The sequence below is a fragment of the Vicugna pacos genome, chromosome 12 (assembly GCF_048564905.1).
Source record: "Vicugna pacos chromosome 12, VicPac4, whole genome shotgun sequence".
NCBI classification, from domain to species: Eukaryota; Metazoa; Chordata; class Mammalia; order Artiodactyla; family Camelidae; genus Vicugna; species Vicugna pacos.
The window spans coordinates 55,449,367-55,477,342 of NC_132998.1; the positions used below are offsets into that span (position 1 = coordinate 55,449,367).

A 27,976-nucleotide genomic window follows, 5' to 3' on the forward strand; every position below is an offset into this window, starting at 1 on the left:
AGGCTCCCTGGCCGCTCGCGCTTTTCTCTCCTTCTCCAAGATGGCGGCGGTCGGCGGCGCTGAGGCGGGATCCGGGCGAGCCGAGTGAAGGTAGCGGCGAGCCGAGCCCCCACGAGGCCGAGCTGGGCCCCCACCCCCAGGCGGCAGCGGCCCCGCCCCGCCGCCACCCGCCTCCTCGGGCCCGCGACACCGCTCCGAGGGCGCCCCGGGCCCGTCGCGGCCTAGCCCAGGGGCCGAGCCGGGGACTGGAGTAGCGGCCGCAGTCCGCCCCCGGGAAGGGGCTGGAGCGGGCCGAAGGAGGAAGGCGGGCGGGAGCTGTTCAAATGGAGAAGGCGGGAAAGCTGCGGGGCCGGGAGGGGGCGTGCGGCCGCCCCGGGGGCCTGCGGGCCGAGGCCGCCCCTCCCCCTGCCCGGGCCGTCTCCGCCCTCGGGGGCGCCGGAGCCGCCGGGACGCGGGAACCCGGGTCGGGGCCGCCGTGCGGCTCGGGAGCCGGGACGCGGGGTCCCCGGGCTGTCAAGGGGCGAGGGGGCCGGGGCGACGGGAGGGCCCGGGCGGCGGCCGGCAGGAGAGGATGCGAGGAGCTTTCTTCTTTTCCTCTTCGCACAGCGTTGTCGAACTAGCTGTTGCTGCAGAACTGCCGGGAGAATCCCTTAGGTTTGCCGTGGGGAGCCACAAAAATGGTGGTCCTGGGGGCTCTTTGTAGCAGTAACCCGGTGTGGTGTGTACTCGTTGCGTGCGACCCAGTTTGAACGTGCCTACCTAGCGGGATCTCCGTCCAGGCCCATTTCCCCCCATAGCTGTTACTGGTAGACTTCACTTTATATTGTATCACGCAAAAGAAGAAACATCTATCTCCCTGCTTCCTGATAGCTAAGCTGGTGGCTGATTATATTCCCCCATAGCAGAATAAATTAAAAAACTGAATCCAAAGTAGAGCCTGTTGATTGGACAAGGCTTGTCAAAATTTCTACTGCTGGGTTTTTTTGGAAATGTGTGTTGTCAGCCGATCTGTGCGGTGGTCGTGGTTCCGCTTAATTGCACTACAATGAGAGGATTGAATCCCCATCCCAGGCTGTCGGGATCTCTGCAGTTTCCAGAGCTGGCAGGGGCTGTGAGTGCTGCATAGGTAGGTTCTTGGAGAAGGGAGTGGCAAGAATTCGGAGTCGCTGTGTGCTGAGATTGGAGGAAATCTCAACGAAAATGAGACCTCACCTACTAGTATCCTAGAAGTAACAGCAACAGCAACAATTCAGAAACTGGCAGCAGCTGGACGTGCATCTTCCTTTTCCTGCACTGACTGGCACTTTGAGTTCGTGAAAGGAGGACTGGAAGAAGAGAACACGGAACCTTGAACAAGGCTCTCATATTGGACTCGACCTGGATCTCAGGATTTCACTTACTGCCCGGTTTCCAGGCTTACTTTGTTTCTTCTTTTTCAATACACATTTACATTGTGGGATGAAGAAGTTTGTGAGTGATTGCTGGGGCTCAGATTACGTCAAAAATTCATCTTCCAAAGCTTTTTTTTTTCACTATTTATAATTTGGATTTTCAAAATAACCAAAGTACTGCATCTGATGATTTTTGGTTTCTCCCTGATTATTTTGATAATCCAGAAAGCAATGCCTGAACCTGACCCATATACTTATCTACAAGTGGAAGAGCAGCTCTGTCTCCCCTTTTTTATCTCCTGAAGAAAAATCCCAAAAGAGCCACTTAATAATTTGCACCTTTCAAAAGTACACTTTTTTTTATGATGGCATGTTTCTTACTTCCATAAACAACATTAAATAATGAACTGTTACTTCTGTGGTCTTTTCTTAGCCCACTGAGAGGAACATAATTGTAAAATTATCCCTGCCTCTTGAAGTTGACAGCACTGAATTCTATAAACTCCAGAATGACGGAATTCAGGAGAATGAGTTTTAACACCTGTTTTACTTTTGCCAACATTTAATGTAATTATGGCCTCTGTCTTCTAATGTGAATATCAAACCTAATATTTTTCATTTTCATTAATCCTTGCAATCTGCTGCCTAACCCTGAGCTCTGAATTTATTGTGGGTAATATTCAAGACCTGGAAAGACTATCAGGGGAGTCATCTGATCTTGTATGAATGTTGCCTTAACTCTGCCTTTCTTCCATACTGTTGCTTGAGACTTCTTTATCTGGTTTCATCTTTCTTCTATGAGTCAGCAACCAAAACTGAGCCCTGGGCTGAAATAATATCCTGATTTTAAAGAACCTAGAAGTTCAGGGTCCATCAGTCTGCCCAAGCTGTGAATGAGATTGTGTTTAATTTTAGTTTTTTAAGCTCTTGTCTGTCCTGATTCTTTAGTGAATTGGACTTGCCTTCAGGCCCTGTTCTTTTTTTTTACCAAGGTTATTTAATCTTCTGATTTGTAAAACGCTGTTCAGTGTCTTTATGAATTCTAATTCTAATTTATAATTCTAATACATATTGCTGACACCAGCACACATTTTCTGTGCTGCTCTGTGCCTCTGAGGATCAGCTCCTTGTTTTCTGTTCCCTTTTACAATATTTTTCATCCACCGGTTGTTTTTCACAGCAGTCGGTTATGAGACCATGAGCACTTTTTCATAGTCCAGTCAGTGACATCATTGTTTGCCTTCTCATACTATCTTCAGAGGTACTTATTCCTATTCTGACTGTTAGCTGTTCAGCTCTGTTTTATGTTAGTTTTGATGTTACCAAAGGGAAGGCCTGGATATAAGTCTCAGTCTCCATACAGAAGAGCATTTTCTTATTGACAACAAATTGATGGTCCCATTGATGATGTTGAATATTTAAGATATTTTTCCCCATTATTTCTCAAACGTTCTTTGCCAAAAGTCATGTTGGCATGGAAAACGTTTAACTTGAGGTCTCAAGTTGTGGTATTTCCTGGCGTTATCAGCCTGTGAAAAGTAATGGGGTCCCTGTACTCTTCTAATAAACTCACTGCTTTAGTGCCAGTGAGAGGATATACTATTTTCAGATGAGTGGGTATAATCCCGTATGATGTTCCCCCTCCCCTAACCCCTCTTGGAGTTACACCCCTTGGGTGGAAAGGGGATGACAATTTCTGTTTGAGACAGTTTAATGCCTACTGCTGGAACATGGAAACTGGCTGTGTCACATGTATCTCGCCTCCTGGCATTTCTGCATGAGACCTGACCTTATAGCCCCTTGATTTCCTGTGAAAAGCCCTTTGAGTAAGCCGTTCTCCAACTATCTGTAAAATAATCCAGTTCATTTCATGTCTTTACTTCACTCAAGCTTCTCTTACCTTGACCAAGACCATTCTTCATTCCACTTCTTAGCGAAGTGGAGAAATGCTTTTTTATGTTTCTTAATCTTCCCTGTAAATCATTCTTGGTAATACTTCTGTTTTCAACTCAGGCATATGTGTGCATTGTGTTTTATCTGACTTGTGCAATTAGACCTTTTTTCTTTGAGTTATTTTAAATGTGACCCTTATGACAGTTTCCTTTGTTAATTCATCTTTTCTTTCACAAATGTTGCATACTTCAGTATTACCCATCCCTTCCTCGAGGTGTTGGCAATGTCTCATTGAAGTGTCTTTCAGCATTTCTAAACCCCATTATAGTGATGAAGGTAAAATAAAATTTCAGTAAATGAGCAGTCACATCAGCTTTTAATTATGTCACTAACTGAATGAGGTCATTTTTAATATATTTAGTATAGAATATTTAAATTTCCTGCAAAGACTTTTCCTGTAGGAATTGTGACATTTCCTGTCCTAAAAGTATTTGAAGAACTTTACCTTGGAGCGCAGTTTATGGCTTGTCATCCTCAAAGTCAAAATGGACATGTAAACTTGTATGCCGAAAAAGAAATTTTAACAATTTAAGGCAACATTTAGAACTTTTAAATGATAGTAATTCTTCAAATTAGTGAAATCTTAATGATAAAAATGCCATCACCAGTGGACAAAGGAAAATTCCTCATTTTCTCCTATAACCTTTAAGAAAGGCTTAATAATGTTAAAAGCTGTCCTATGGCCAAGCAATATAAAAAGTGTGCCTACTTTTACAGTTCCATGATTTTGAGCAAATTCAGATAGCCCAACCAAATGCAAACCAAAAGAATTATGCTCTAAAATCTTTAATATCCCTGTAATGTACTCGTCATTTCTGTTTAAATTGTAATACAATAGATTTTAGCCCATCACCGATTCGGATGGTAGGTTTTTGTGGTCTCAAATGTGGGGTATAATCTGTCTTCCTCTGTATCCTGCTCTATCTGTGCATTTTGTAACCATGATTGAACCTATCCCTCTGACTTAATGTCAGTGCTTACCTGTCTCAGTGTTGTCAGTCCTGTTGGCATTTCAGAAATTCTCATTAATTTTGAAGTATTTTTTTTCTGTGGAAGGTATTTTATATACTCCCCTCCAACAACAGCTTTAATTCATGAATCAAATCAAATTATGCCTAGTGCATTTCCTACACTTTCAGCCCCAGAATATTTACAGAGTCAGAGGTGACAAGACGCTCCTTTATCTCTTGCTGCCCTTCCCGTCTGCCCTTGGATCACTGCGCATTTCCGTCTGGAAGGTTGCTTCTCCACAGTGATTTCGCATTACAGGAGGGTTTTCCTTCTTTGTTTCTCAGACCTGGTCCTGTAGACGGGAAGGCGCCTGGACACAGTGACACATTCTCAAAGGCCCTGCAGGACCGCCATGGCTTATGATGACTCCGTGAAGAAAGAAGGTATGACCCCTTAACCTGAGAAGCATTCCAAAGGGGGTGTCCTCTTCAGCCCTTGCAGCCCGTGGACATAGAGACCAGGACTGGCCATCACAGCCTGGACTCCCAAGTGATGAGCCAGAGCGCTATTAAAACTCCACGTCATCCCCAAACTGGGCCCATGGAGACGAAAACCAGGACAGGGTTCCAACACAAGAGTCTGAAACATAAGTCTCTGTAGTGTATTGGGGTGAGCCCCTGCAGCACTCGTGGTCCTTGCCAGCTCCAGTGTGCCGGGCTCTGGGGACAGGAACCACACAGTGGACTCCCACAGAGCAGCACAGCACATGAATCCTTATTCTTTTCAGCCTTACCTCTGCAAGTCTGTGTCCACCTGCCAAATCACAACTAAGAAACCATGTCTGAGGATGCACCCTGGGCCTTTGCATAGCGTGGAAGCGTTGTTTCTTCAGGTTTGATTCTTATATTTGCAGCCAAGCCGCCAAGACATACTCTTGTCCCCTTGGATCTAGCCCTGTATCCCAGTGGACTTATCGAGTAACGTTAATTTGAAAATGGAGGGACTGTTGCGTTACACATGTGGCGATTTGTTTGTTACTTACTTGACTCTATCATTTCCTTTCCAAATGAATCTGTGCTGCTCAGATTGCTTTGATGGTGATCACAGCTTTGAGGACATAGGGCTAGCTGCTGGCCGAAGCCAACGAGAAAAGAAACGCTCTTACAAAGATTTTTTAAGGGAAGAGGAAGAAATCGCTGCTCAGGTCAGGAATTCTTCCAAGAAGAAATTAAAGGTAAATGCTAAACATTTGAATTAGGAAAGTTTTAGACTATTTTGTATCGTATTTCCTAATATTTGAAGAAAGGAGTTTTTTTTAAAAACGTCTACAAAGAGACATAAACATTATTCACGTCTATTTTTACCATTTCCTGTGTTTTACTTTATTTTCCAAAGTCAGAAGTCATCAAAAAACAAGATTGGTTCCAACTGAGTCACTTTGCTCTACACCTGAAACTAGCACAGCATTGCAAATCAACTATACTTCCATAAAAATAAGTAATTTTTTGTAAAGAAAGCAACAGGATTGGTTCCAAACTGCCTTTGCCTCGTCATCTTATTCTTGGTCAACTCTTCTTCCTCTTCAATTTCCAGGATAGTGAACTTTACTTCTTGGGGACGGACACGCACAAGAAGAAGAGGAAGCACTCGTCTGATGATTACTACTATGGAGGTAAGGCTGGGAGAGGGCAGCAGGTGGGAGAGACACATCTCTGGTTCTTGGAGTCGGGGTAGGGGAGAGGGATCCAGATGTTGCTGACTCAGTGGCCTATTTAACAGGACAGTGGTTCTTGTTCTGAGTGCCGATAAACCAGTGTGAAGGAGGAGAGAGGTGGAGGGCTGGTATTTTGGAGGATTCAGCATAGAAGAACAGTCTTCATTTGTGATACACCAGGTACCAGGTTCCTTCTCCCCCCAATCACCCACTTATCTTGTGCCCATTGTTACCGAGCGTCCCTTTTGCCAAATGTAGTCCTGGGCCCTCTGGCCTGCACCTGTGGGTTCTCAGTCCAGCACATCTCCACTGACAAGACCAGTTTTTCTTAGCTCTGTTATGCACATAGCTGATGAGACTAACTCCTTCCTAGAATGGATTTGTCCTGAACACAGGAATAAATGATGCTCTGTCTGCAGTGTAATCTAAATTGTAACTACTCGTAATCCCGCAGCTGTGGTCCATTCTTCGGGGTATGCTCTCTTTGGTTGCTTGCGAAGACTCAGTGAAGAGAAACAACATTAGTGGCAAGAACCGTCTCCAGGGTCAGAGGCAGAATCTACCAAGCCAAGAAGCACGTGGGCATCGTCTCTGAATGTTAGGAATCAGTTGAAGGGCCTCCCCTCAAACCATTCCTGTTAGCCTCCTCCTCATCTTACTTGGGTGCTCTTGGTGAGAGAGGAAACTGGTTGGAAGTTGCTCTGTCATGTGGACATCACTCCTCTTGATTATTTCTAGATATTTCGTCTTTGGAATCGTCACAGAAGAAAAAGAAAAAGTCCAGCCCGCAGTCTGCTGATACAGCCATGGACCTGTTGAAAGCTATCACTTCACCACTGGCAGCAGGCACCAAGCCCTCCAAAAAGACAGGAGAAAAATCCTCTAGTTCTTCAAGCCATTCAGAGAGTAAAAAGGAACACCACAGGAAGAAAGTAAGTGGAAGTGGCGGGGAACCATCCCTGGAGGATGGTGGTTCCCACAAATCCAAAAAAATGAAACCCCTCTATGTGAACACAGAGACTCTGACCCTTCGTGAGCCCGATGGCTTAAAGATGAAACTCATTCTCTCACCAAAGGAGAAGGGAAGCAGCTCGGTTGATGAGGAGTCTTTTCAGTACCCCTCTCAACAAGCGACTGTGAAAAAATCCTCTAAGAAGTCAGCTCGCGATGAGCAAGGTGCTTTACTCCTAGGACACGAGTTACAGAGCTTCCTGAAAACAGCCCGGAAGAAGCACAAATCCTCCTCAGACCCGCGTTCATCTCCTGGCCCTGAAGGCTGTGGGGCTGATGCCTCCCAGTTCCCAGAATCCCACAGTGCTAACCTTGACCTTTCAGGGCTAGAACCTATTCTCGTGGAGTCAGACTCCTCCTCGGGTGGGGAGTTAGAGGCAGGGGAGTTAGTGATAGATGATTCTTACCGGGAAATCAAGAAGAAAAAGAAGTCAAAGAAGAGCAAAAAGAAGAAGGACAAGGAGAAGCATAAAGAGAAGCGACACTCCAAGTCCAAGAGAAGTTCAGGGCTTCCCACCGCAGCCGTGGGAGAGGTCCCAGCACCACCTGGCCCTCCTCCCAGCACCCCGTACCCCGGAGCAGCCGCTCCTCCCCCACCGCTTCCGGGCCTCCACGCAGATGGGCACAGTGAGAAAAAGAAGAAGAGAGAGGAGAAGGACAGAGAGCGCGAGAGAGGAGACAAGGTAAGGCATTTTTTTAAAGTATGAGGCGTAGGAGGTGAAACAGGCTTTTCCCCAACAGTAGTAAGTGGACTTGGAATTAAGCAGCTGAGGTGAACCGTCAGGGATGCAGCAAGGTAAATCTGCTGGAATGATGTCAAGTATGAAATGGACCAGTGGTACAAAAATAGGCGCCATCTTAATTATTCATGGGTTTTCTTGATAGAGTCGTTCTCCCACTGTGCCAAGCAGAGGTTTAGAAATACCAACGCTTATTCTGACCTGCCCTTAGAATTCACAGAAGGAGCCAAACCCAGTTTCTTTCACTCAGCAGCACAGTCTGCCTGGGCCAGTGTGAAAAGGTATCCTGTGAGTTCATCTTGAGAAATAGATTTTCAAAATTAGGAGGATAATGAGCGAGTTAACAGAATAAACTAACGGCTTTTCACTAACCGATGTTGGCTACTTTCTGGTATTTTTAGTGTCAAAGATGCGTTCTTCCACTATTTGAGCACTTCGTGTTTGGCAGGCCCAGTGCTACCATCGGCGTTAAGAGGTGGAAGGATGAGCAGGATGTAGCCCTTGACCTCAGGGAGCTCACTGCTTGTAGAGGAGATAGGAATGAGAACTTAGCCCCCAAGGTTTGATTTCTTTCTCACAACTCAAGAAATTTTCTAGCAGTTGTACTTTCCGGGCTGATGACTATGTCATTACAGGTTTCCTTTAAAAAATAAACTACCTGCCTCCCCGCCCCCCGATTATCAAAGTAATACACAATTTTTTTAGAAATTTAGAAATTCATAATAGTAAGAAAGAAAAAAATCATAGTTTTGCCACCTAAGGACAACCATTTTCTTCCTTTGTAGTTCTGCAGCATGAAAATGTTAGATGAAGTCTGAAAAAAAAGCAACTGAAAGAGAAAATCAAATATATTAATATGGGATTAGCAATTTCATTTCAGTCTAAAATTTGACGTGCAAGTTATTTTCCCCACTAGTAAGACAGCCTTTTAAGAAAGTAAAAAAAAAGCCTCCCAAGCTAAGAATCAACATAAGCATAACATAACTGGCTGGTCACATACTGGGTCAGGTTTTATTCATTTGTTTATTTGAAAACTGTTTCATGAAATAGTACATATCCTGTGTAAGACTGAGTGTATTCTGAGAACCTCCATTCTAGTGATATATGAGAATGCCGTAAACTAATCTTACAGCGCTCAGTGTGAGGGGGCAGGATGGTCAGGGAAAGCTCAGAGAAGAAAAAGGATTTCAGCAGAAGGGGACACGTGGAGGCAGAGAGATGGTCAGGAAGCAGTGTAGCAAAACAGCTGAACCCTCGTCCTGTGTTTCCAGCCGTCTGATCAGTATTTCTGCCTGGATGCCTTGGGTACTTCAGACCCGTGCGTCACTAACTCAGCTCATCATCCAGACTCCAAACCTGCATCTCCTCCTCCATCTCCTTCTGTAATCCCCATGTCCTGCCAGCCAACCCAAACTCAAAACCACATGCTTATCATTTTTCTCAGTACTTCATTATGAAATTTTTCAAACAAAAAGCATTGAAAGAATTGTACAGTGAACACCATATGCCACCCATTGAGATTCTACAGTTCATATTTTGCTGTTTGCTTTATCATTCATCTTTCCATCAATCCATCTTATCTTTGTTAATGTATCTTAAAGTAAGTTGTAGGCATCATAAACTTCACCTCTCAATACTTCAGCTTGCATATTATTAACTTAAACTCAGTATTTGTTTTCAGAGCTTTTTTTAGGTAAAATTCACACATGGTAAAATGCACAAATGTTGAGTGTACCATTTGATGAGTTTTGGTAAGTTCACACACCTGTGTGATGAAATCTCCATCAAGATACAGATATTATCCTCATCCCAGATACCCAGAGGTATTTCTCATATCCCTTCCCAGTCAGTCCTCACCCCTACAGCCAACTGCTGTTCTAATTTTGTTTTCCAACCTTAAGGTTCACTTTTACATTTCCCTCTTCCCTGCCCAGCCCCCAGTATTTCCACTCAGGTGTTGAACCTGATATTCGTCCTCCTTAATAACTTCCACATCTTTATGCCCTCTCTCACCACTGCCTCATCGCTCTCTGTACTTAATGTAATACATGGCTCCCTTTCCATTTCTTCCCCCACACGGTGAGTCTAACACTGATGCCGGAATAAACATAAGTACCACTTGGATGACAACAGGCATCTGTTCAACATCCTCAGTGGATCCTTACTCCTTTATGTTCGACCATAAGACCCAAGAGGACCGGGATGAGAAGTGATGGAGCCCAGAGCGGCCTCTTGTAGCAGACACACAAGGGCCCTGGATGGGAGGAGGGGCCCTTTGCTGGAGGGGAAACCAGAGAGGGCTTAGTGTCACGGAAGCAAGGGACAGACCATTTCAAGAATAGATTGGTCTCATGCCTGAGAAGACAGGAGTTCAAGTGTAGTGGGGAGAATGGAAGCCAGGTGTCTGACAGAGTTCACACTAGAGTGAGAAGTGAAGGCAGTGGGGGGATCTTTCACTGGAGAATTTTGACTGATACAAAGAAGGGAGGTTGCACTGTCTCCCTGGTGAACAGTGGCACTTTCAGTGTTGAGTTGTATTTTGGGAGTAGTTTTTTGGATGTTTAAAATTGGTTTGCCTGTTTGTTTCTTTGTGGTTGAATCCTGCTTTCTAGGAGGAGAAGAGAAGTCAGATGGTAATATCTTGAAGCTTCATTCCCCCTTTAAGATCATCCCTTTGAAGTCGGGGTTTTGGTTTATACTGGAGGAGCAGGCTGTGGTAACATTTCAAAAGACACCTTGCTTTGGGTTTTAGTAAATCAGTAAAAGCCGATTCACTGCTGCTCAAATAAGAGCTGTGATGTTGCCACTTCGGAGGCACACCTTCACTTACCTGTGTGTTTCCAGAATGTTCTCATTTCCTCCAAGCAAACGAAGGCTGGCCTGGTGCCTGGCACACTCAGACATTACTGTTGATCTACTAATAAACTAAATTCTGAGATAAAACTAGTGCCATCTTTTGAGAGCCTGTTGTGTGCCAGGCTCTCCTGGGCACTTGTGCACACAGAGCGGTCATGACTGACAGGGATTGGTAGCCCCCTTTGATGGAGGAAGCAGCTGGAAAGAAAGGACGTGAATTTAATAGAGGCCTTTAACCCCGAGCCTGGACTCTTTCCACTATCACGCATGCCTCTCCAAACCTGTAAAAGAGGGTTACCCAGCCCCGTAACGCACCCTCAGTGAAGCTAAAAGGAGGTTCCAGGTTAAGGGAAACTGATAGGGTGTCCTGGTGTCAGCGATTTGGCCTATTGAGACATAAAGATGTTGTAATGAAGTGGCTGAAAGCTTGGACCCGGGTACAGCAGACTTGGGTTCTTGGTCTCTTTGCTACTTACTAGCTTTGTTCTCTTGAGGTTGCTTCCTCACTTCCCTGCTCACTTGTGAAATGGGGTTACTTAAACTGACCTAGGTGTACGTGTGACATGCTTAGCCCATGGCCTGGCTCAGCAGATAACTGCTGTTGCAATGACTTGCTTTCATCCCGAGCTCTTCGGAAGCATAAAATATACTGGAAAATATCTTTTTAAAACTTTTTTTTTCAACCACTCATTTCACATATTAGACCAAGCAAGGAGACTATGCTTTTATGGTTTCATTTCTGTTTTCTTTTGCCTTTTAATATTAACATCCACCTTTTAGGAAGCAAACTCTGCAGTTATCACTTGTTTGGAAAACAGTTAAGGACCAAAGAGAAAACAGGGTGTCTGAGGAGCAAAAGCACATGCTATAGAGTGAGTTTCCTCCAGCTCGTGGAGCACTTCATGGGCACTGGGGGAAGGAACATTGGCTGGAGACGAGTCCCTGGACCACTCTGACCCTGATCTTTTCTTCATAGCATAATGAACTAGCACCCAGCCTGCTTCACATAGAAGAGTGTTGTGAAAATAAGCCAAGGTAATCCAAGTGAACATGTGCACTGCCCTTTACACATACAGCTCTGGGGCTCTGCTGTGCATTCAGTACATATTTATTCTGCACTTTGTGCCAGGCACTCGCCAGGTGCTATGGATACAAAGATGAATAAGACCCAGTGTCAGCTCTCAAAGAGCTCAGGGTGTAGTAAGCGAGGTTGGGAAGTGTTCGGCGTGTTGAACGTCAGCAGAGACTTATGCAGAATGCTGAGGAGGGCCTCGGAGTGTCAGAGAAGGTTTCAGGGGACATACCACCTGAATTGGATCTTAAGGCCAAATAGAAGTTATCGGGTGGAAAGGAGGAGTAGGCATTTCAGTCAGGGAGTGAAAAGTGCATGTGAGGGCAGGCACTGAGATACAAGGGGCATAGGATGTTCAGAATTCCCCAGGACATTAGCAGAAGGTTCAAAGTAATGGGTGGAAGGCAGGAAGAGTTGCTGCCCTCTAGGAGAGGGCAGTAGAGTAATGGTCAGTAAATTACAAGAATAACAGTGATATGTATGGAGTTGTTCATAAGTTCTAAGCACCACACTAAGTTTTTTATCAATGGTATATCAGTGAATTTTCACAAGCACCCCATCATGTGTAGGTCTTACTATCACCATTTCACAGAAATAAGCTCCAAGAAGTGGAATTACCTGCCTCGGAACACACACCTGATTAGTGGCAGAAGAGAAATTTAAGCCCAGGTTTTTCTGGTTGCAGGATCCGTGCTCTTTCCACCATACAGAAGGAATGTTTAAATTCTATGCACTGGTATATTATGAGAGAGAGCAGAAATAGTTTTCCATTCAGAATAGTTAAAATAAAAGCTTTGGTGTGAAAACTTTGCTTCTCTGGCACCCTGTCCTTTAGCCAGATCAGATTTGGGGATTTCAGTCAAGTTAGTTCAGAAGAGCATCAGATGGTGGCCCTGCCACTCCCTCAGCAAATGACTGGATCTCAGTTTCTCATCTGTAAAATGTCAATAATGATGGAATGTACCTCGTAGGGTTGTTAGGAGGCTTAAATGAGTTTCTACAGGTAAAGCCTTGGTGAGAGCGTCTCCTACATGGTATTCATGTCAGTGAAGAGACTGGGTTCCTGTCATCAGCAGAAGAAAGCCAAGTTCCATTTTTAAGTTTCATAAATTATATTTTGCCTTAACCCTGAGATGTTTTATCCTTTAAAGTATGTTATTAAACTGGAGTCATAGATGCACTTGAAGAGGCATTTTCATCAGACTTTCTCAGAGTTCTGTGATCTAAAGGAGTTAAGTGTGACTGCTTTATAAACAGCAGTAAGAAATTGCTCTTAATATAGATCTTGATATTGTAACATATGTCATCAAACATTTAAAAGGAGGTTCTGGCTATAAAATTACAACCTTGTGAGTTACACTTAAGTGGATTTGTTGCCAGTCATTTGCTGCTAATAATAAAGTATCCAAGTTTTTGAAATATTAACATTTTGTTAAAGGAGAGCCCAGGTTAGATCTAAATGTAACCCCTGTGATTCACTTGACATAATGTATGTTTTCTCATTCTTGCCTTAGAAAGTCTAGGGTAGAATTACTGGTCTTGCATTTAGAATCATGTGGAAAAGTTTTGTATGTCTAGAGATCAGCCATTATTTGTGTTATTTCTAACTATTAATTTAGAAAAATGCCTATGCTCTGGAAAAAATTAAACCGTTAGGCTTGAATTCCAAACTTTGGGTCCGTAGGCTGGAGTTGCATCTTAGAGCATGATGGGTAGGTTCTAAGGTCAGCACAGACAATGAAAACTGTTAGAGTTTCCCTTGAAAATCTCTTAAGGCAGCTGCATGATGAAGGCCAACAGATTCTCAGTCCAGCAGAAAGTCAGCCCAGTGCAGCCGGGTTTTTCTCTCTTCGGCATCAGATTAAGTCATTGGCATATGTTAAGGAGCCATAGTTTTATTTTATTTTTTAAGTTGTGTCAGCTACCAACATGAGAATCACACTGAGGTAGTGAGTTGCATACCCTGAGGGAGGCATCCAGGACCTATCTGGGGAAGGCAGATTTACACTCTGTCACACTCACTCCAAGGAATAGGTTCTTAGAGCAGAATCATCCAGACTCGTCAGTCCTTACCTCCCTGTCTCTCTCATGGCCAAATATAAAACTGACATGAACTCATGTATTTGTAGTGCCACTTTATTTTATCTTGGGCCCAATAAAGGGGGATTTGAAAGGATTATAGCACTTAGAGCATTTGGGGATATGAAGCTGCTACTAAATTAATAAAGGAAATGCAGCCCCTAGAACTCACTTCCGTTGCATCTCTGAACAGAACTGGCTCCACCAGGAGAATACCGAAAATAGGACCTTTACTATGTAAATGGCATGTTTAAAGTAAAGGCCTTGCTGCTGTGGTTTGTTGTTTTTTAGGGGGGGTTGTTTGTTTGTTTTTGTCTGATTTAGGTCAAATAATTTCACCCCATCATCCTTCACCAGAATTGCTATTTTTTAAAAAAATCTTGTATTGACTTCTTGGAAGCCACAACTTCTATTTTGAAAAATAGAGAGGGAATAGAAAAGAATTCATAGCAGTTTTCTACTGTGATGTAACAAATTACCACAAATTCAGCAGTTTAAGAAGACCTGCAGTTATTATCTCGCAGTTCTGTAGATCAAGCCCAGATAGGGCTCAGCCAGGTTCTCTGCTCCATCTCACGAGACTGAATCCCGGTGTTGTCTAGAACTGGTTTCTTATCTGAGCTGCAGGCCCTTGTCCAGGTTGTTGGCAACATTCCGTTCCTTGGAGCTGTAGGACTCATAGCAACTCATCTTCGGGTCCAAGGCCAGCAGGAGAGTGTCTGCTGCTGGGTCTTACTCTTTTAAGGGCTCACTGGATAAGGTCAGGCCCACTCCAGATAATCTCCCTTTTGATTCGCTCAGATTCAACTCACTCGGGGACCTTTATTACATCTGCAGAGTCCCTTTTGCCATATAACATAACATAACACAATCACGGGAGCAACAGCCCCTCAGATTCACCAGTCCTGCTCATGTACAGGGGCAGGTCCGTGAACACCAGGGATGGAAATCTTGGGCACCATCTTGGAATTCCGCCTACCACAGAGATAACGTTACTGAGTACCTACTGCAGTACCAAACACTGGCTAGTTCCTACCTTTTTATCCAACTTTTACTTGTAGGGAAACTAAAGCTCAGGGAAATAAAGCAGCTGGGGTAGCTAGTAAGTAGTGCGGTGGATTTTCACTTAGCTCTGTTGGCCTCCAAGGCCCAGGCTCTTTCTGTTTTGCCACATTATCTCCAATAAATCCTATCCCTTCTCCCGCCCTTTCCATATATTTGCTTTTCTGCATTCCCACTGTCTTGGCTGTGGGCCTTCACCATCCCTCCCGGGCACTCCTGCAGCAGCCCCCCCATTGGGCTTCCTGCCCCCACTCCTGCTCTTCCCAGGGCATTCTCCAGGGTCCTGAAGTGCATCCTGACCACGTGGCTTCTGGAAGCTTAAAGTACTTGAATCACTTCTTTCCAGCAGAGCCCATAGTCTTTTTTTTTTCTAAATTGATGTATACTCAGTTACAATGTGTCAATTTCTGGTGTACAGCGTCAGTCATACATATATTTGTTTTCATAGTTCTTTTTCATTATAGGTTACTACAAGATACTGAATATATTTCCCTGTGCTATACAGAAGAAATTTGTTTTTTATCTGTTTTTATATATAGTAGTTAATATTTTCAGATCTCGAACTCCCAATTTATCCCTTCTCACCCCCTTTTCCCCTGGTAACCATAAGATTGTCTACTATATCTGTGAGTCTGTATCTGTTTTGTGGATGAGTTCATTAGTGTCTTCTTTTTTCTTTTTTTTACATTAGAGTATATGCTCTTTAATACAGGTTACAAGGCATCCACCTCTAAGTGCTTCCTGCTTCGCTGACATCATCTCTTACCCCTTCGATGAGTGTTACCACGTGTTGTTCCCTCTGCCCGGAACACTCTTAATGGTTCTTCACCTGGCTAAGTCTTCGCAGCTTTTGGGTTTAGATTAAATATCGCTTGACTCCCTAATTAGCTAAAGCACTTTTATTACACGTTCTGTAACACCCAGTACTTTCCCTACAATGTTGTTGATTTTATTATGATGACATGTTTATCTGTCTTATCTGTTAGATTATGTGTCTGATCCTTGGCTGTTTTCCCTACGTCTGACACATAGTGGATGCTTAGCAAATATGTGTTAATAAATGAATGGCAGAAGACTTTGATAGGTTACTTTTTTTCTGTTTCCCTTGTAGTCTCCTTCATTTTAGTCTGCTTTTCCTTCTTGGTCATTGAAATACTTTTAATACCATACGTCAGAACAGCTATCCACTTCTCAGGTGTTCTATTCAGGATCATATAATTAGTATAAGGTGAAGCTGAGAAAAGATGGTAGGCCTTTAAACTTTTAATGTCATATGTTTTCCAGTATTTTATGCTGCTTGACAGCCTTAGAATAAGATCTGGGCTTCAAAAGCTCATTCTCTTAACTACCACTGTACCCAGGACAGGTACTCAATAAATGCTGGTGTATTTTCTACGTAATTGAACAAAGTCCTTTGTAAGAGATATGAGAGGACCCTCTCTTCAGTATGTGGATTTGGATCTAATTTATTGAATGAGAGTCATGATTAATTTTGTAAAGGTGGTCCTAATTTTATATTATAGCTATAGATTGCCTTGTGGAATAGAGAGCATTAACCTTTCACAGTATTATAGCATGTTTGAGAAAACATTGTTAAAATTCCTTGCAAGTTTTATAATATGGCCAAGTCAGGTCAATGGGTAAGCTGTTTTAAAAAGATTAGTCTAAAATTTTTGAAGCTAAATTTATAACAAACATGCCATGACTTTTATATCCAAAGAAGGGCTGTCTCATTCAAAGCAGCTACTCGGGAATGTGTTTCAGGAATGTTTCCATTCTTCAAAAATGGTTTTAGAATTCCTTTTGGAATTAAAGTCAGAGCCATCACACAATTTTTTTTATTGTCATAAGTTTTGGCTAGTCTTTGGCCTTTGACAGTAGTTTCTTTTATGAAGACATTAAGAACTAAGGTGAACAAAGTGTGTCATCAGGCTTAATTTAAAACAAGCTGCAACTCCAGTCGTGAGACAGGACTGTGTTGTTTGTTGGTTTGTTTGGGTCGTAAAATACAGCTCTTAAGGTGAACAGAAGTTCCCAGTAGCTTTTAAAGCCCTAAACGTTCCTGTCATTATAATAACTGCAGGACCAGAAAGTACTCTCTTGGGAGGAGATAGAGGATTTACCATATTTTGATACTTACAGATGAGGGTTTCAGGAAAGCTGTACTGAAAACGTCAAAGGTTAAAAGGGATCATCTTTTTAAATAGGAACTTTTTTCTGTAAGGAAGCAGCGTATTTGTTTTCTTTGGCCCCTAACACGTAGCCCTAGAAGTCAGGCTTCCTGGGCTGCAGCCATTCTGGTGTTATGGCTGGCGTAGTTGTGGGACTCAGGCAAGTCACTATTTTTCAGAGTTTCCTTTTTCTCATCCTCAGGATGAGAGGTTTGGACAGATGCCATCTAATGCACCTTTTCAGGTGGGAAAACTTCCCGAGTTTTTTTCCTCAGTCTATAGATAACTGTAAAATGGAATGTATATAGTAATAGAGAATGTAATCTATTGTTTTATATATCCCTTGCTGAACTGGCTTTAAAAGCATATTTGGTTTTTGTTCCCCAAAAAACATGTGTTGCTTTTGGAGTTGTCATAATGCAGTGAAGAATAAACATAATTCAAATAGTACCAAGCAGCTTGTTGAGCAAAAGAGGTTCATCTTACACTGACTACCAAAGAATTGTCCTCGGTTATTTATTTGCTTCTCACCTAGGACCACAAGGATGTGAATAGTAAAATAATGATAAACTACAAGCGACAGTAAAAGCAGGATCTGGAAAATTGTAAGATTAGAAATCAAAACCAGAGGAACAATATGAACATAAATGTGGCTCTTGGCTTTCTGGCCTCAAAGTAAGGGGAAATTACGTGGTTCTTAACTTTCAAAGAAGACGAAGGAGAAGGAAAGATTTTCTTAGCACTTAACTCTAAAAGAAATTCATAACATGGGATTGTATGTGGGAAGAATGGAGGACTTTACAAATAATTATCAAGTAGGTGCAACAACCTGAAAAATCTAAAAATAATTTAGCATGTGATTTTTACCTTCTAAAACTAAAAGTGATACTCAGCTCTGAGTCATAAGTAACATGGATTAAAAATTAATTTTCCTGTTTAGGAGAGCCGGTTAGTTGTTTAGAACAGTCTTGGTGGAAAAGTGTAGGTAACTTTTCTGTTTTGTTCCGTAAATGCAAGGTTACTCAACTTGTGTTCTCATGAAGTTTTGTCCTGTTCTATTTTTATGTGGACTAGCCAAAAAAGAAGAACATGTCGGCCTATCAGGTGTTCTGTAAAGAGTATCGTGTAACCATTGTGGCTGACCACCCAGGCATAGGTAAGAACATTTCTCATCTTTAGCTTTTTTACTTTCCATTTGTATCTCTGAAGCAGTGCAGTTAATTCAGTCGGTCAACAGGCATACCCTTCCCATAGTATGAAAAGGACTCAAATCCCATTTCTCTCCTCAGTTGTGCAAGTCCCTTTAGATTTTGTCTTAGTTTACCCCGTCCGTAAAGCACGGTGCATAAACATGCAGTTGTTTATTTCCAAGATTTTACAGCTGACCTTTTGCTTAAACTGCCCTTGGGTTTGAAGTTAGAGTGAGATGGCATGTTACATTGTTTATGTTTGTCTCTGTGTTAGAAGTTACTGAGGGGAGAGCTACAGTTCAAACTGCAGACACGTCACTTAAGCCCTACAAACCTCAGTTGCCTAACGGGTGAGCTAGCTTCTCAACCTCACCAGAGCTGTTGTGTAGCACAGATGAAGCCCCGTAAAAGCCACGAATATACTTTGTAAAGTGTGGCCTTGCCGTACACGTGGAAGGACAGCATTACACATCTGGAAGATCGTTTCTGAGCTGCTCTAAGGGAATTCTTTGTTTCTGAGCTCTCAGAAATTTGGTCAAAATCTAACATCTTTATCAAATTCTGCATAACATGTTTTCTTTAACCTAAATTGATAAGCCCTGTTTCGTGGGATCAATTAAAAGATACCAGAAAGATGCTTAAGGAATAAATCCCTAGAGAGTAGATGTGTGAGAATTTGAGTCTGTCTCATGACCACCAAAACAGCCCCTTCCTTCTAGAAAAGAATCAAGGAAAGTGATGGGGTTTGGTTGGTTTTCTGACAGAATCTTGTGCTATTTAAATCTGATCTTCAAACCCTTTTCTCAGTGTTTGCTCTAATCAATCTTCTGTGTTGTTTATGGTTAAACTTTTACTGTATCCAGTTATATTTTTTACTCTTTTATGCCAGATTTTGGGGAGCTTAGTAAAAAACTGGCTGAGGTGTGGAAGCAATTGCCAGAAAAGGACAAACTGGTAAGTATACTTTTACAGACATGTTTTTGCTTTATGCCTTCCAAAATGTATAATTCTATAGACTGTCCCAAACAACACTGAAAATAGTGGAAAAAAGTAAAATCGGTGGAAAATGGTTTAGCAGAGGGCAGTGAACTGGTTGGTGCCAGTTCACTCTAGATGAGGATTTAGCTGCAGGGAGGCTGTCTTTTCTAAACTGATCTAATTTTCTCCTAGCAACCTTACATTGAGCCAATAATAGAAACACAGGACAGTGTTTACCTGGTAGGTAGATTCCAGGTCATCATCCTCATCACCAGTATCCCTTACTATCAAGAAGCTATTAAGAATGAATAAACAGTCATATCTGAATTATTCACAGTCATTTTCCAGTTAGATGACATGAAGATGCTCTAGGAATTAGAATTACCTCCTTGCTTTAAGGTACAGCTCATCTGGATGAAACAGCTATTATGTGTTTCACCCAGGTAGATTAGTTCCTGTTTTCGTGTCATCGTTCTACTGTTGGTGTTGCCCACGTGCAGGTTGGACATTAGACTGAGGCAGATGTTTCCTCTCTGATTTTACATTTCGACCCTTAGAGTGATCTCAGACTGGGTGCTGCCATCTGACCATCAGCACGGAGGGATGTTCAGCTAAGATATTACTGTCTTTGCTGTCTGAAGCCTGTTCAATGACCCTCCAGCTTCAGAGTTAACGCCAACCCTCTGTCTGCTCCCCGCCACTCTCCTTCTTGTCTTCATCCTCCTCTTCCAAGACTGCTTTCCCTTTTACTTTTTTTTTTTTTGCCCTTTGTAATGTATTTTTGCCCTGATCTGATCGCAGATTTGGAAGCAAAAAGCTCAGTATCTGCAACACAAACAGAACAAAGCAGAAGCTACAACTGTGAAAAGAAAAGCCTCCAGCTCAGAAGGTTCCATGAAAGTGAAAGGTAATGACCACACCCTCTCTGCTTTTCCTGCTTTTCCCTCGAAAACTGACTTCTGCTCCCTTACTAGTAAACTGGGAGAGCAGCCTGTGTTAGAAGCAGATCTTGATATGTAGGTATTGTTACAGAAACGACAGGCCAGCCAAGAAACAAGCACCACTCGGAGGGTTGGCGTACTCAGATGTATTACGCCGGCGGGCTCAGAGGGGCTTCTGCTCCGAAGCTCTGAGCACCTCCAAGACGTGTGCATGAGGTTTTACAGGGTAAAGTACAAGCTTGGGGTATTTGGCCAATAGGCATGGAACAACTTTAGCAGCATTATCATCACAAAAGTGGAGGCAGGGAGGCAGCAAACCAACATTCCAAAGCCAGATATGTATCTTTGAAAATCCAGCTGGCTAGCAAAAAACATAAACAGCAAACCAACACTGATAAACTTAGATTTACAAGTTAGTCCAGCAGAGCTCAGATCAGTATTCCAGTACTTAGACTTGTGAGTTATCTTGTTAGCCCAGCCCAGCCTCTCCTTCACATTCCTAGACCTGTGAGTTATCTTGTTAGACCAGTCCAGCTTTTCCTTCACAGTATTATTACTGAATATTAAAATTTGCCCCCCAAATTTAGAAAATGTAAATCAGAAGCTAGCAAAGCTTTCTGTCAAGGGCCAGAGAGTAAACACTTTAGGTCTGAGGGCCATATGCACTCCCTGTCACGTATTACTCTTTGTTTTTCCTACCACCATTTAAAAATCTAAAATCCATCTTAGCTCACAGGCCAAGCACAAGCAGTCACGAACCAGATTTGGCCCGCAGTCCATAGTTTTGTTAATGCCTGGTAGAGATCATAAAAGGGGAAAGTTAGGAAGAACATTTTTGTGGTGTTGGAGGCCGTAGGCAAGCTTTATTTGTCTCTGTTCTCAGCTTCCTCTGCAGGAGTACTGTCACCCCAAAAGAAATCTCCACCCACCACCATGCTGTTACCCGCCTCTCCAGCCAAAGCCCCTGAGACAGAGCCCATCGATGTGGCTGCTCATCTCCAGTTGCTGGGAGAGTCCCTGAGCCTCATTGGACACCGCCTGCAGGAAACTGAGGTGAGGACGCTGCCAGCGGCACGACTCCAGCTGCCAATACAATTTGAATCCATTTACTCACATACGTTGATTGAGCAACTACTGTGTGCTGGATTATGCCAGGTGCTCAGGATACAGTGATAAAGAAGATAGATGGTAATAGAGACGTCTGGAGATTCGGCATCTACCTACTGGCTCTCCAAGGTTATGCTAATACCGTCCTACTGAAACAATGGCACAGAAGGAAGTTAGAATACCCTGTAACTTTTCCCCCCCAGTTTTATTGAGATATAATTGACATATAGTCCTGTCATTCATTTTTATTTTTTAAAAATGCAATGGAAAAAATGAGTCCACATCCCATGGATGCTTTGATCATTTTTACTGCAAATTCATTTTGAATTTTTCTGTGCATTTCCAACAGGGTTTTGAATAGGCAGATTAGGTTGTACAGGGGATGGAGAGTTCCTCTACAGCTTTGAAAATAGGCAGCAAGGGGAAGGTTAAGGTTCTCAAGCTCTTCATTACTCTGCACTTGAATTACATAGTGCTAGTACCCTAAGGAGATCTTTGTCCTTTTAAGCTTTAATTTCAAAATCACTTAACCTGCAAAGCTGTCATGTTCCATTGCCATTACTATATTCAGTTTCTAATCATGTTGCCCCTGGGCTCACTCAGTATGTAGTATTTCAGTTTTCCACTGGGTCCTAATAAGATATTTCAGAAGAGAAATCAGTCTAAGCTACTGAAACCATTTTTCAGCTGAGAAATCAGTGTAGGAATATGAAACTATTCACTTGCTTCTATATGGAAGCTGAATTATTATTCATCAAACAAAATGCCAGGGAGTGGGTACAGCTCAGTGGTAGAGCACATGCTTAGGATGCACCAGGTCCTGGGTTCAATCCCCAGTACCTCCATTAAAAATAAAGACGTAAATAAGTCAGTCAGTCAGTCAGTCAAATTACCTGCACCCCCAAAAAGATAAATAAAAATAAAAACAAAATTCCAAAGGCCACAAGAAATGAAGCTTTGTCTAAGTTCTTTGACTAGTTTCTAAAAATTCAGTAAGTGTCAAAACAACTACTTTCTTGTAGGCTCATGTATTTGAGTAGATATAAATATTTCCTGAATAAAATATTCAGGAATCCTTATCTATTTTTCATATTTAGACATTCTTACGTTTCCTAAAAACGTTAAAATTAAGAGTGATTTGTTTCGTTCGCCTTCCATATTCCAGATTTCTCCCTGACATTTCTATTCAGTTCAGCAAAGATTTGCTAGGTACTTAGGCATTATTTCAAAAATTGAGGGGAGCAGAAAATCTGAATAGCTTCCCGATGATTTCCTATCATCAAGAAACTCACAGACTAATTGGAAATAAAGAACAGATACATAATTAGCAAAGAAAAGAAGGCAGCTTCTGTGAGCAGTTGCTATAGAAAAGTTACATATATATATTGACCAGCAAAGGGAAAGAATATTGCAGAATCTCTAGTCCACTCTTTTTTCAACATAACAGTCTTATTGAGGTATAATTCATATACCATAAAGTTTACCTTTTAAAATGTAGAATTTCGTGGCTTTTAGTATAGTCACAGATCGGTGGCTCCATTACTACTGTCTAATTCGACGTCATTTTGCTTACCCCCAAAAGAAACCCCCTACTGTGTGTCAGCAGTAACTCCCCATTCTCCCCCTACTCCACTTTTCCCAGGCTTTAATCATTCACATAGATCTTCACAATTTTGCAGTTTCCACATACCACTTACACTGTTATTTACATTACATTTTTAATTAAATAAATATATCCATGCTTTCACAATGATATCCTCAATATCACAAGTGTGGTATTCTAATCAAAATTGATGTATATCAAATAATTAACGTTCACCTCTATGCCACCTAGAAGCAGTAAACGTGCTATACTTTAAGGAACACTGATTTATAGTTTCCTCATTTAAAGATTAAATCCCTGAAGCCTAATGAAATTAAGTGACTATTATTCCAAGTTTACGCAACTACCTGTGACAGAGCCCAGCTTACCTCACTTCTAAGGCCGCCCTCGTTCTGTTGTTCATGGCACCTGAAGCAGTCAGAGCAGGGTTCAAGAGAGTTAGGGGAGTCAGGAGAGGCTTTGTGGAAGGAAAGTGGTGTTCCAGCTGGACCTGAAAGAGTGAGCAGGATTTCATATCATGGAGATACTGGAGAGAGATGTTTTAAACCAAGAAAACAGGATATATCTGTTTCTCAGCCTTGCATGCAGAGATGGGTGAAGAGGCCTCCATCCCCACTTTAACCAGACCTTTTAGCTGTTTTATGTATTGGGGTTCCACTTAAGGTTTTATTTCATGCTAAAATGATGAAAAACTAGAACATGCAATGCACAAGGTGGGGGAAGGCTAAATATTAAGGGTATAGTCCAAATTAAAGAGGAAAGTGACTATTCAGAAACTGCAGAGAATTTTTGAGTAGGGAAGAATGATCAGAGCTCTCATTTGGTTTTCTCTGAGAATATCATCTGTTTTAGATCGGGAGTGAAAAGAGACCAGAATTGGGGAAAAATTACAACAATAATCTAGTCTAGACATGACAAAGACTTTATTTTAATGCAGCAGATATTTACTGAGAGCTTACTCTATGTGGAACACCAGGAATTATTGGGAGGTTATAAAAAAAATGAATAGGACTTGGTTCCTGCCCTCAGGTTGCTTATAATCCATTGGGAGAGTCAGGCATAAAATATTAGCTATAATTCTCTGCAGGGCAAAAGTAATAGGATATCTAATTACTATCTTTCATTGAATGCTCACTCAGCCATTCAGCGTGCTGTACATGGATTCTTTCTTTCAATTCACATTGCAACTCTGTGAAGCAGAATTTGTATTCCCTTATTTTATAGAAGGGAAAACAGAGAGGTTAGGGAACATTCTCTGGAGTTTAGCCTCTCTGTGCTGAAACACAGCCTTGAGTTTGGTGGCATGACCTCAGGGTCCATGCTCTTAACCCTTTGCTCTACTGCCTGCCTTGGAAGGAGGGGGAGACACTGGACAAGGAGGGTGAGGGAAGGAAGAGTCAGTGGCGGGAAGGCCTTGAGACTGGGCAGTCACTTGAATGGTGGTGACTAGCAGAGGAAGGGATGCTAGGAGGAAGGGTAGGGTATCTCTCTTTACAGCATGTTGAGACTGAGAAATAACCAAAATGAAAGACCTAGCAGGCAGCCAGAAATACAGTTTTGGAGATGGTGGTGTTGGTAATAATAGTCATTGTTACCGATACTTTATCATCTCACTAATCCCCTCCATGCTGCAGACGCTGTTAGTACTGTTTTACAGGCACAACACAGGAAGCAGCGTGCCCCTTTCAATGTGTGGGGCAGCCAGGTTCTGGACCAGCAGTATTGAGCTCATTCTCTGAAGGACTCAGCTCTGCTGCCTCCTGAGGTGACAGGTCCTCAATGTATTTCTAGTCGAAGCAGATTATACAAGAGCTGGGGAGCAGTGTTTGCAGCAAGCAGTCTCATTTCTTATCTCTTTGAATCACAGAGATATAGACAATATGAATTGTATGATTTGTCAAATGTTAAAAAAAGAAAAGTACCATCAGCTGTCAAAAAGTGGCGTCATCAGCTATACGTGGAGAATGTATGTGTCTATATTGGATGTTAATGTGCAGGGCTGTAGAATTCTCAGCCATCATACTTGAGCTAATACAAGAAAAATACTTTTGCATACGTGGTCTCGGCAAATCTCAGCAGCTCTCCAGAGTAGATAAGGCATTTTTTACTATTTTTAAGTATAGATTTTTTTTAACTCTTCTTAAATGACTAACCCAAGGTCACACAGAGGGTAAGGTGGGTTAGGAATATAGAAAGGAAACCTGGGAATGTATTGAGTTATCAAAGCAGATCCCTTCCAAAACCACTGCAAGTTTCACAGAACTGCCTGAGACTTAAAGAACCATGTGAGGAAGTCACCCAGAACCTGGAGGAGCAGCAGGAGTTTGATCTGAGTTACAACCTCCTCTCATCTAACGCTGTCCCTTTCAGGGCATGGTGGCTGTGTCTGGCAGTCTGTCCGTGCTTCTGGACTCCATCATCTGTGCGCTTGGCCCCTTGGCGTGTCTGACCACACAGCTACCTGAGTTGAATGGCTGTCCCAAACAAGTTTTGGTGAGTTTTCCTTGTTTCCTTGGATTTTGGGGGCCAGACCTCCGGGGAGCCAGAGAGGCCCTGCCTTAATGAGTTCTATCAGGTGCAAGCTCTTAAAGCTTCCTGGATGTAGCACTGCCTTCAGCTGTCAGCCCGTGGAACATGGGCTTTCAGTGAAACAGAAAGCGTGCCATGTCCTAAGACATCTCTCCTTTGGAGAGAAGCGTTCTAGCCTTTAAGGTACTTCAATCCTGTGTTTCCTGTTTGCTTTTCTACAAAGCACAGGAGTCTTCTGCCTCTGTTTTACTAGGATTAACTGGAGAAGTCAGCAAACGAGCTCCTAGCATAAAGACAACAGGAAACTATTTTCATCTCCCTCCGTTTCCTCTAACTCTAGTCTTTCTTTCCATCTCCCTCCCCTGGACAATGAAATATGTCTCAGAGAACTAAGGAAAAGTCCTCTTCACTGAACCTTTTTCCCTTGTTTTGCAGTCAAACACACTAGACAACATTGCTTACATCATGCCTGGACTCTGACCATAAAGCCTCCTGGGACAGAAACCTTATCCCCCCCATTGCTGGTTTGTGTATATATGACTGTTCCAGATCCCTTCGCTGGCCTCTGGGTATAGGTTTTAAATTTTTATATATATGCATATACATATATATATATATATATATAATGTACAATATATACATAAGACTGTAACTACTTTGCTTTTAATAATTTTATGAAATGGCAAAGGTTTAGCCAAGAGGAAAACCTTGGCATGAATATGGGCTTGGGATTCTTACTTCTCCTGTGGTGGATAAATCTGCCTTAAAAATCAATGTAACTTGGGGCCTGGGGGCTTGTTCTGGATGCCAAGTGCATCTCGTTATGGACAGCTAAAATGTGATTTTTTTCCAAACTCAGTTGTACCTCCAGACCCATCACTGACCATTTGCCTTACCTGTCTTACAGTCTGAAGTGCGATGGGAAAGATTATGGGAAGATATCAGTTAACTGAAAGTACAAAGCTTTTCAACTTGAAGTGACCTAGGTGGGAGGTGATAAAATCGTGCCCATCTTAAAGCTATTGCGATGGTTTAAGTGAACTTAGTAGGGGGTTCATTCCAATTCCTGCTCTACCAGTGTCCACGTCTTAGTTCATTATAATCATTGGTACCATTGGCAGCCTCAGTAGGGGCCAAGGAGTTCTGTGAGCCCTGGCGAGGGTAAAAGCTGTCAGTGCCAGCAGCTGAACGGCCTATACTGTGAGCTGACCCGGGATACTTGGTCTGCAGGACCAAGAGCTGGTACCTCCCTTGGCAGCGTCAGCTTCACTCACGGTTCGGTGGCTGAGTTGTTTGGTGGTTGTAGAAGGTGCACTTTGCCCAGCCTGATTCCTGGGTTCTTCTCATTGGCTCCCCTGCTGGGTAGATAGAGTGTTCTACATTCCACATGAAAGCGAATTGCAAAAAAACGTACTCTATTCTCGTGTAGGTTTATTTATGTGCGCGTGTGAATGTGTTTTAATTATGTGTATTTAACTCTTTAAACTCTCTTAGATTTTAATTTATCCTGTAAATTTCTGTATATATAATTTAAAAACAAGAGCCTCCACCAGCAACAGCATGTGGAAGATAACAGATTTTCATTTCTTCCTTTCTTCCTTCCTCTGGTCCCCTCTGAAAACTCCAAATCATTTACACATTAAGGTATTTGTGCCTCACAAAGGAATCATTATGTTGGGATTCTAATCCTTTCTGATTCAATAATGTCAAGAAAGTAAAATAAAAAGGAATGTTACCATTCCCAGCTGCCCTCATTTCCAAAGAACCAGACTTTTGCTTCCCAGTTCCAAAGAAGACAGTTGAGTGCTTCAGGGTCATTTTTACATTTGGTATGTGATTCCACGTCAGAACCAAGCTCTGAGATCGCTGTGCTTTCTTCCCTTGGCCTGGACGGAGCACTGCAGCATCAAAGTAGATCTCTGAGGGCAGTGCAGCCAGCCTGCATCCTATTTAATTCTTTCCTTCCTTCCCACCAGTGTGGTCACAAGGCTGTGTTTCTTCAAGGTATTCTGGGTACTGGGTGCCTTTCTCACCTCAGAGCAGCTGTGAGATTTAATTGGGGAAACAGGAATGTTTGGGAACCAAAATCAAGAAGAGCAGAAATCTTGGCTTGAGTTCATGTGTTAGAATCTGTACCAGGCCTCGTCTGCACACATGTCAGTTTCCTGTTCGACACAGGGTATCAAGGAAGGGCCTTGAAGACATAGGTTAGTACAGAAAGAATTCAACCCTACCATTGTCATTTGTACACATTAATGAAATCCTGATGAGGAACTGCTTTCTGTTTGTTTGTTTTCCTTTAAAATCCAACCCTATTGTATTTGTATTTAAAATTTGTACACATTTGTATAATAATCTGTTCCTTGTGGCATTTGGTACTATTAGAGGAAAAACTTTGGATTCAGACCTTCTTGCAGTTTTTATATCATTGTTTTATTTTGTTTTTTAAATAAATTCTAGCGGTTTGATCCAAATCCCATTACAGTTGTATAAAGAAATAAAATTTTGTACTTATATTATTAAAAATCACATTTTTAATGTTTGTAGTCGAGTCTCAGCTATCTTTTCCCTGTTACTAACCAAAGTTGCTACGAAATTTTAAACCTGTTTTTCACACTGTATCCTACC

General features: G+C 42.4%; 1 protein-coding gene across 5 annotated transcripts; it reads left to right on the forward strand.

The window, feature by feature from the left end:
* On the forward strand, positions 1–27,954 carry HMGXB4 (HMG-box containing 4). Of its 5 annotated transcripts, XM_031683344.2 has the most exons (13): positions 34–90; positions 4,640–4,738; positions 5,083–5,187; positions 5,381–5,529; positions 5,889–5,967; positions 6,075–6,189; positions 6,748–7,703; positions 18,075–18,156; positions 19,080–19,144; positions 19,970–20,075; positions 20,993–21,162; positions 25,190–25,312; positions 25,784–27,949. In XM_031683344.2, exons 7-13 carry the CDS (start codon positions 6,816–6,818, stop codon positions 25,826–25,828), a joined length of 1,479 nt encoding a protein of 492 aa, XP_031539204.1. In that variant the 5' UTR covers positions 34–90; positions 4,640–4,738; positions 5,083–5,187; positions 5,381–5,529; positions 5,889–5,967; positions 6,075–6,189; positions 6,748–6,815; the 3' UTR covers positions 25,829–27,949. The 5 variants fall into 5 exon arrangements, with proteins under 5 accessions (XP_006207086.1, XP_015097054.1, XP_015097055.1 ...); XM_006207025.3 differs by lacking the exon at positions 5,083–5,187 and having other exon boundaries at positions 25–90; XM_006207024.4 differs by lacking the exons at positions 5,083–5,187; positions 6,075–6,189 and having other exon boundaries at positions 1–90; positions 25,784–27,954.
* The last annotated feature ends 22 nt before the right edge of the window (positions 27,955–27,976 follow it).

Coding starts and splice junctions, on each gene's coding strand:
- HMGXB4 (XM_006207024.4), top strand. CDS start 4,708: ATGGCTTATGATGACTCCGTGAAGAAAGAAG. Junction 7,704..18,074: donor AGCGCGAGAGAGGAGACAAG/GTAAGGCATTTT, acceptor TATGTGGACTAG/CCAAAAAAGAAGAACATGTC. Junction 19,145..19,969: donor TGCCAGAAAAGGACAAACTG/GTAAGTATACTT, acceptor ATCTGATCGCAG/ATTTGGAAGCAAAAAGCTCA.